This window comes from Oncorhynchus keta, chromosome 9 (genome assembly GCF_023373465.1).
Source record: "Oncorhynchus keta strain PuntledgeMale-10-30-2019 chromosome 9, Oket_V2, whole genome shotgun sequence".
In the NCBI taxonomy this organism is placed as follows: domain Eukaryota; kingdom Metazoa; phylum Chordata; class Actinopteri; order Salmoniformes; family Salmonidae; genus Oncorhynchus; species Oncorhynchus keta.
In genome coordinates this window covers 40,888,916-40,897,983 of record NC_068429.1, presented here as the reverse complement: position 1 = coordinate 40,897,983, position 9,068 = coordinate 40,888,916, and the positions used below count along the sequence as shown (strand labels likewise).

The window sequence follows — 9,068 nt, the reverse complement described above, 5'->3', positions numbered from 1 at the left end:
TTGTACACAAAACAAGTAAAAGATCATCTGAGCAGCGATATAACTCAAGTCAGTTAATAATTTCTCAGACACACCTCAGGGTGAAGCACTGTACACATGTATTGGTTAACCTGGTCATTAAACTTTAGACCTACAGACCTACGAGTTGCCCATGTTTTGCAATAGAGATAAAGGCAGTGACAAACCACAAGTCCATTGGAGATTATGACAGGTAGATTAATCATGTAATTGTCAAACGGCGCCCTGACATACAGGAAGTGTTCCCCTCTTTTGTGTGTGATATGCTCATTTATGATACCTGATAAATACACAACCGCTTGGATATCTGTGGTGATACTGTTTGAGATTGTGTGTGTCACTGTCAATAGAGCAGAAGGGAGACATTGGCCAGACATGAGGTCAGGTCATTGATGCACTGGTTTCCCAAACACTGATAAAGAGTATATAGACATTTATTACCAAGAGAATCACTCACCATTACCAGGAGAATCACTCACCATTACCAGGAGAAATACTCACCATTACCAGGAGAATCACTCACCATTACCAGGATAATCACTCACCATTACCAGGAGAAATACTCACCATTACCAGGAGAATTATTTACCATAGCCGACGACTGCAGTTGTCAATATGCCTGGTAAAACCTACTTTTCTCCTTCTTCTCATCTCATCCTGCCTCTCAAGTAAGCATACCTCTTTACCATTGAAATGTAAATGTTTGTATGTATTGTAAATGTGTCACTTTATCAACGTCAATGTTTTGTCCATCAGATGTGCAGAGGGGGGTGGGGGGTGGGGGGGTAATGTATCCAATTCTAGAAATTTTGATACGAAGAGTTGAATCAACTACTTTTTCTTATGCAACTAAACATATCGGCCAATTTAAACAAATTAAAACTCTGGGAGGAAAGACTCACAACATGCAACTTCTCATCATGTGCTACAACTACCAGCTGCCTGGCTGTCCCTTGTAGGTTCCAGCATATTGGACAGAGCTGTGAGTGACAACATGCAACTTCTCATCATGTGCTACAACTACCAGCTGCCTGGCTGTCCCTTGTAGGTTCCAGCATATTGGACAGAGCTGTGAGTGACAACATGCAACTTCTCATCATGTGCTACAACTACCAGCTGCCTGGCTGTCCCTTATAGGTTCCAGCATATTGGACAGAGCTGTGTGTGGATCCAATGGAGTCACTTACACCAATGAGTTGTTATACAGTGAAACAGGCTATTTGGATCTGGATTATAGGGGGACTGTGTATAGAAAATGCATGGCTAAATCTGGTTATGTAAAGCATTGTTATTAATTACTACTGCAATTTATCATCCATAAACTATTTGAATTTCTGTATCACGCTGTAGTCTAATCAAACTGGCACAATGTCGTTCTTACTGACGGGGTTTAAGTAAATTGTGATTCAAACGTTCTCTTTCAGAGAAACCAGGGGGAAGACACTAAGTGTCAAATGTGGACCTTGCTGAAGAAGTCGGAATTTGCAACCTCAACCGGATAAAACATAGCTGGAACACAAATTGTGATGAAAAAGAGCAGATTATGCAGAATATATATATATATATTTTTTTTAACACAAACATTTCTTTAAACTTTTATTAATCTCTTTGTTGATGTTGCACCCAGGGCTAACAAAATGTCTCCAAACAGAATGTAACAAGATCCTTGCACAAGAGCACACAGCAACAAATAAAGAGTGTCAGTAGGAATTGCCCGTGTGTCTTTCACATTTCAACCTGAATAACAAACACCTTCACTGTGGGACACCAGTGTCTGAATCAAAGTATACACGAGATGGCAACAACTGGTAACTTGATGAGCCAATGGATTCAAGCATCCATTAATTAGTCCTAGAAAGATGAATGGTAACCTCCAAGCATAATAAACAGTAGAGAAACATGCTGGAGAACCACCAGATTGGAACTTGTCTCCAGGGAGAGAGAGAGAGAGAGAGAGACGGGACACTCGGCGAAGCTCTATCAGCCCATGCCAAAAAAAAACATCTGGATCTGGCTTCAACTGAACAATTTGGAGTTTGCAGTCCACAGTAGAGTACGGCGATGTACGATCTTGCATACCTTTGCCCAGCCACCCAGCCAAAACCTCTAGGGGAAACAATTGGGGGCTTTGTCCAAAATGGCACCCTCCATAGGGAATAGGGAGATGGGGTGCCCCGGTGTGGGTGATGTGTTCCATGCCAGGGGGTGTCAGTCAGTCTACTGGGTCATCTGAGCCTCTATGGCCTGGGCTGTCCACTCAGGAGCAGCCGCAGTGATCTTCTCCAGCAGGTTGTTCACCTGGAAACACAGAGACTGGATCTGCTTGTCCCAGGTGGGCAGGGGCTCCCGTGCTGAAAGACCGAGCAAGAGAGGGGGAGGGAAAGAGCGAGAGAGAGTTAAGTATCTTATGTAAAAAAGGAATAGTGCTGAGAAAGAAAAAAAAAAAAAAAAATCGGACACTGAAAAAGACGAAGTCCTTCCAAAAAAGCAAGCCTAGGATTATAGTCGCTCCAGATAGGAGCCACGGGAACCAGGTCCTAACCTAGAGAGGGAGGCATCTCATCCTCCTAGAGCCGACTGGGCATCGGGCATAGCCGGAGACTTTCAATAGAGGAGTCTGGGCACAGCTAACTACTCACTCTCAAAGTGGACGATTCCATCGATCTGGTCGATGAAGCCGTTCATGCGTCCCTCAGTGATCATCTGGGAGGCGATCTTCTCAGCCTGGGGGACAGGGACAGAGAGGGACAGCTCACTGGCATCTCCATGTACACTCACACTACACTACTGCACAGGAACACGGCAACAACGAGTTAATACAAAGGCCCCGGGCCAGAAACACACCCTAGCCCCTTGCCTCTAGCCTTGGTGGACTGCTAGCCAAGTGGCTAGGGGGTAGGGGTTGTTTTTGGACTGGGCCAGTGAAAGATGATCAAATTCATTCCAGGCCAATAGGAGTATGAAGTGGTGTTAGTCTGTGCTCATAACTAATGGTATGCATTACCTACAAATTACAATGTATTTTGGTCTCACCCAGCCCAATGGAGAAATGTAGTGTAGCGTCTCACTCCCGTTATAATTCACTAACTCCATCCCACTGTTCTATTTAATATCTACACTGTAGCAAGACATGCAGTTCATGTTCTTTCAATGATACACACACACATACATACATACATACATACATACATACATACATACATACATACATACATACATACATACATACATACATACATACATACATACATACATACATACATACATACATACATACATACATACACATATATATATCACAGATTTACTCCTTTTCTGAATGTGGTAGCCTAGTCCATTTACACATAAACCAATGAGTAGTTCACACAACTCTACAATCCTTTCAATTCAGCAGTTGAAAAGGGGGAGAATGGGGACAGAAACAGTTGTAGCAACACATACTGTGGGATATAAGATATGCCTGTAATGGACGACTGGGTAACAACAAGAACCCAAATATACAACAGAGAGGGGAACTCAGATTGCACTGTTCCATGTAGATAGAATATAAATACTTAGTTCAGGCAAGCTCAGACCTTTCTAATGCCTGGATCATTAAAACCTAAACAAACCATCTCCGCTGCTTTCCTGTCATTCCAACATAGGTCATTTATTTGTACAGTACAACATCTTTCTTTTCATTCTTTAATAACCTTCGTTTACTACTTACCACAGAGACAATACATGACAGATGTCTTATGTGGCCCTAAATCAACTTGATCCTTAATCAAGACTACATTTTCACACGGCTATGAGTACTGCGTCCCCAATTCCACTACCTGAAGAAGCCTACCTGGCAAAATACGACACAATACGAGTCTTTAGAATGACAAAAACAGCTTTTACGTTCACAAAAACAGAGATGAATAAACAGAGACCACCGGTATCATGAGGGGAGTGCACATTCAGTTCTGATTCTTTCACGTCTTCAAGCGAGACATTTTGAGAAAGACAAGAAAGAAAGAAAGAAAGACGAGAGAGAGAGACAGAGAGAGACAGAGAGAGACAGAGCCAAACAAGGCTTTTATTTCAATTAATTTTAGTTCTGTATTTTGGGTTTCACACCTCATTCATTAGTAAAGTAGTGATTATGTTCCCTACCAGATTGCATCTGTAACCAGGGACCTCACCATCGGGACAATCGTCCTGCACAACAACATATATATTCAAAATGCAAGCCTTCTACGTAATGCTGCTTCTTTTAAAACTGACACTTCAACGTTCATATTACAATACCTCAAAATATTATTGCATTTATAGTTTGGGATAAAAACTGTATGTCTGTGGTAGGGTGTTTTGAAGAAAATCCAGAAAATAATTGGGGTTATTTTCCCCCCACTTCAACCTGTCATACTGAAAGGTTCTGGTTATGCCCTCAAAACGCTACTTTAATCATAAATCACATTCCCATTTCTTTCACTGAAAAGTAATTGTTTTCCATCAGATACTAAATGGCTTGAGGAATAAGATTCCTACACAAACTGTCATCCTTGATCACATAATAAAGAATAGTTTAAAAATGGGCCTGATTTCCACCATTTACAAATATAGTAACACATTACAAAAACCCTATACCTATCCCCCCCACCCACCTAAAAGCAACACTTACACCTGTTGGGATCGCGTATGTTGAAATTCATCTTACCTTAGCGGGAGGGATCTCCAAAAGCGCTCCTAGCTCTTCAAACGTGATGTTGTTGTAAAGTTTGCTAGCAGACAGCAGGTTGTGTTCAATAACAGCTCTGTCCAATATGCTGGAGCCTACAAACAGAAACCCACAGTCATGCAGCTGAGCATATTTTCTCATTACACAAATCGGTAGAATAACTTAAGAGAGAGGGTGAGGCAGAGACTGACCGTCTGCCATGGTGGCCTTCTGGTGGGGCATGAGCATAGCTGCAAACTCCTGCAGCTGGCTCCCCCTGATGATCCGGTCCAGGTACATCTTCTCTAGGATGCCGTAGGCCGCCAGCTGCTGACAGCGCTCGTCTTTAAACAGGGTGGCTAACATACGGGAGCGCTGCTGGCCTGGAGAGAGAGGAGAGAGAGAGAGAGGAGAGAGAGAGAGAGAGAGAGAGGTAACAAGTTACTACTTGCCGCCCCCAATAAAAGGCCAAGGCAAAATCCGGAGTCCCAAAAAACAAAAACAACGACGTAGCAATGGCACAGTCAGAACTGCTTTAACGGCACGCCGTCTTATGACGCTGCGACTGACAACACACCAAACCGTGCAAAAACAGTGGCAGGTACCCGCTGATGCCAGGATGGTGCAGTGGAGAGCGTGCTTCAGGGCCTCCAGACGCTCGGTCTCGTGGACGATGGACTTGTAGGAGAGCTCGTTGTACCGCTGAGCCGCCTCGATAAACTTCCTCCTGTAGTCCAGCACTCTGGCGTAGCACACTTTGTAGTGGACCTGTAGCTGTTCGTTGGTGGACTCGTTCTGGAGCAGAGAGGCCCTGTTGATGTAGGCCTCGGCCTGGACAGGGTCGTCATCCTCCAGGTACAGACGGGCGATCTTCAGGTACGTGTCCAACTTATAGTCTACGTTGTACTGCCTGGACAAGAGGGCAAGAAGGTTGGTTACGTGAATCATACGTGTTAGTGCTGAGCTAGAACCAAATTGAACACTCCTGGCGGGGTCCCCCAGCAATATATCTGGAAACACTGGACTAAAGTGACTTACTTCTGTCCTGTTTCCAGAGGAATGCCCACTAGAACCTGAGCAGCGTTTCTCCAGTCCTCCTCCTTCTCATAGATGGTGGCTAAGTGCTGTCTGATGGAGGCCACCTGGGGGTAGACATGGGATTTAGACATAGGGTAGACATTTGTATTATTTCTTTCCAACCTGTGTCTAGCCTAGATCTGGGACACCAGGTGTGTGCACTGTGCACTCTGTGAGCAATCAAGTGCCAGACAAAAGAGAAAACCAGCAGAAACACAGGCCCAATGAGTAAAGTATTACAGTACTCACCTGTTCTTCAAAAGAGATGACCCTGGGCTGTATCTTCTCTAGTGTGAAGTGGTAGACTGCCTTGGCTGTGCTGTCAGGAAGACTGGGGATGTTTGTGCAGAAGTCTGTCAGCAGCTGTCTAGAGATCACTAAGCTGACGTTCTCATTGACCACTGCAGGGCAGGAGAGCATTACAGTTAGAAAGGGTATACCGTCATGTGATTTATGAGCTATGATTGTACAAAAGAAAAGGGGGAATGTATGTAACAACGGCGTGCAGCAGGATGTATTCTATCCTTCACTTTGTGCAGGATACTCACTTGCTTCGACGAATGCTTTTAATGATTCCAATTGTTCTGCATCTGTGAATTGGATGGCCTTCTCCAGAATCTGTCGATATCTACAATCGATAAAAGGGTTGGATTATATAGCGATCTTAAGTTATAAATGATATGCATGACTTGAGAATTGAACATTATTTTCACAAATGCACTTCCAGAAATGACAAAACAGAAATGGAATAGCAAGCCTATAATCACCAAATAAGAAACAATACACACATTGAGATAACAAGCAAAATACAGTTAAGTGGGTTAACTATTGTTACATGATTGTCTGTACTCGCCATGGCGCCCCAGTAGCAGCCTAAGCAGAGAGCTCCTGTGAATATATAGATGTTTAATCAAGTTTATATTGAATCAAGTTTAAGTGTTTTTAATTGCGTGTTATTTTAAAATCACCTGTTATGTTTTTGATAACATGGAGTTTTATTGCGTATTCATGGTGGTTTTGACACACAAATCTGCAGTTGGGCTAACTCTTCTTGGCCTGGCTACTTAGCTGGCTGGCTAATTGTTTTTGTTCGAATGATGCATCTGGACACTGTACCAGCTTTTTAAGTTTAACCTGGCTGCTGGTTCCTGATCTTTTGAAAACATAAAGAAAAGACTCACCTGAAGATTGAAAGGAATGGGAGGTGCAGTAAAGGAATGCCATACTGAGGCTGAGGGCTTGTAAATGAGGATGACTGGCTAGTGCTCTGAATTGTTTGTGGTGAGATTTCTGGTGCCCAGAGCTGCCAAGGGCCTCTGAGGCATCACCCCAAGTGGGTGCCATATGTACATTATGAAGGAGATCCAGTAGCTACATGACTCAGGCTGGTTCCCAGAGTAGCCCTCTACATGATCCTCACCAGACTCTTTATCACCCATCTCCCTGACCACCTTCCTCTGGTCAAGCCATGAACTGTCCCTCTCCATCTTTGGAGGATGCATGCTCTCAAAGATTTGGAATCTATTGGTGGACCTAACTATACTGTTCCTTAGCTAGACTACTCATGATAACCTATTACTTGTGTATTTTATGTTTTTCTAGCGATTTGAGATTGTTATGAAAAGCGCTATATAGAAATGTAATCAATTATTATTAAAGGCTAGCTAGCTGAAGTTTATTTACTGTCTGTAAGCTCGCTGATCGACTAGCAGTGCACACTGTTGAGAACAAGACCTTTGGCAAGACTTTTAACCACCGATACTGTCTCGCTAGCTACAAACCGGTAAAAGGTATACAACAGAGACGGAAGAGAAAGCGAGACATCCCAACCCCTCGTTGTTTCTTGTACATATAGCATAGTCAGCTACAGACCAGACCCAGCTGCCAATGCATTGGTGCCTATGGAAGAACCACAGTTAAACAGACCGGAACTTACAATTTTTTTTAAATGGTAAACGGCCTGAGTGGGACATCTTAATTTATCCACCATCTTTGGGTATAGCTGTACCGGTAGCTACAGTTTATGCTAATTTGAGAACTAGCATAGCATCGGCGGCCTGCTCATTGACGCTTTATAATTCACTCTAAACGTGACACTCGGGTTGAAAGTAATGTATATCTCCATTCACATATATTTTCAATTTTTTTTGCTCAATACATACTTTCCAGCGAGATCTTTGTGGGATCCGCTTGAATTCATAAGCTGTGCAAGCTCCTGTCTCACTCCGGCCGCCATTTCTCCGACGAAGTGTCAACAAGGAGAATTCTCAGCTGACAAGAGTGTATGTCCACTTTACCGGCAGGAAGGTCCTTCAAGACTGGCAACCGACCCGTAGAGCTCTCGTTTTGGTTTCTAATCTGGTATTAGTTTGCTTTTTAGACTTTACTGATAATATGATACTTTGTTTTATCTGTATGGAACAGTTACAATTCTAACAAAAGTTCTACTAGCTATAATAATAATAATAATATATATAATAATAATAATTCCCAGGGCCTCCCATACGTAGAATGTATGCACACATGACTGTAAGTCGCTTTGGATAAAAGCGTCTGCTAAATGGCATATATTATTATTATTACTAGCTTTAGATAATTTTTCACGCCTGTTTTCCAAATAAATATTTTTGATATTATGGTAGTGAGACCAAATGCACGTATATACTGGACCTGGATTAACCTAAATGAAAATGATATTGTATGATCAGTCGAGTTTAATAACATACCATCAATAAATTGTTCTTCGTGGATATTAGTTAGCATCAGCACCAATTCCAACAGATCCGAAGTGGAGCCAAAATTAAATTAAATATTCTTAATATTGATATTTGTTCCAATTTTATCTCTACCCCTTCGCTGGCCCTAACCCTTCAATGTTCGCAGATCTGTACGGTGGAATGGAAGCATATGGTGAAAGCTTTGACATTGCACTGCTACACACAGCATTTAATGGTCTAGGCTACATACATTGAAGTTATAAATTACATCCATTTTAATATTTTACTTTGGCCAGATGGCAGCATTTCTCCTCTTACCACCACGGTTGCTGAAATGGAAGACATGTTAACAGGTGTGATTCAAAAATATATTGGTCAACCTTGACACAACACCTTTAGATAGATGTAGCCCATACAAGCTATCTGAACAACTACATTTTAAAACGTTTATTTTATTTAACCTTTATTTAAATAGGCAAGTCAGTTAAGAACAAATTCGTATTTACAAAGATGGCCTACCCCGGCCAAACCCCGACACTGGGCCAATTGTGTGCCAACCTATGGTGACACAA

General features: G+C 42.5%; 1 protein-coding gene across 3 annotated transcripts; it reads right to left on the bottom strand.

The window, feature by feature from the left end:
• Window positions 1-1,601: 1,601 nt before the first annotated feature.
• cops4 (COP9 constitutive photomorphogenic homolog subunit 4 (Arabidopsis)) lies at window positions 1,602-8,654 on the bottom strand. Of its 3 annotated transcripts, none has more exons than XM_035776620.2 (10): window positions 8,506-8,654; window positions 6,328-6,407; window positions 6,029-6,180; window positions 5,741-5,844; window positions 5,308-5,612; window positions 4,915-5,085; window positions 4,703-4,818; window positions 4,159-4,203; window positions 2,658-2,742; window positions 1,602-2,369 (listed from the first exon to the last, which is right to left on the bottom strand). In XM_035776620.2, coding segments are annotated over exons 2-10 (1,113 nt in total). In that variant the 5' UTR covers window positions 6,329-6,407; window positions 8,506-8,654; the 3' UTR covers window positions 1,602-2,235. The 3 variants fall into 3 exon arrangements, with proteins under 3 accessions (XP_035632513.1, XP_035632511.2, XP_035632512.2); XM_035776618.2 differs by lacking the exon at window positions 8,506-8,654 and adding an exon at window positions 7,942-8,113; XM_035776619.2 differs by lacking the exons at window positions 4,159-4,203; window positions 8,506-8,654 and adding an exon at window positions 7,942-8,114.
• Between the last annotated feature and the right edge of the window lie 414 nt (window positions 8,655-9,068).

Bases quoted from the DNA above. Each gene is read 5' to 3' on its own strand.
- cops4 (XM_035776618.2), bottom strand. From the start codon at position 8,015: ATGGCGGCCGGAGTGAGACAGGAGCTTGCACAGCTTATGAATTCAAGC. The intron at 6,408-7,941 runs GTATGTATTGAG...TATCGATTGTAG, and splicing joins CACAAAGATCTCGCTGGAAA to ATATCGACAGATTCTGGAGA. The intron at 4,819-4,914 runs GTCAGTCTCTGC...TTCTGTTTGTAG, and splicing joins GAAGGCCACCATGGCAGACG to GCTCCAGCATATTGGACAGA.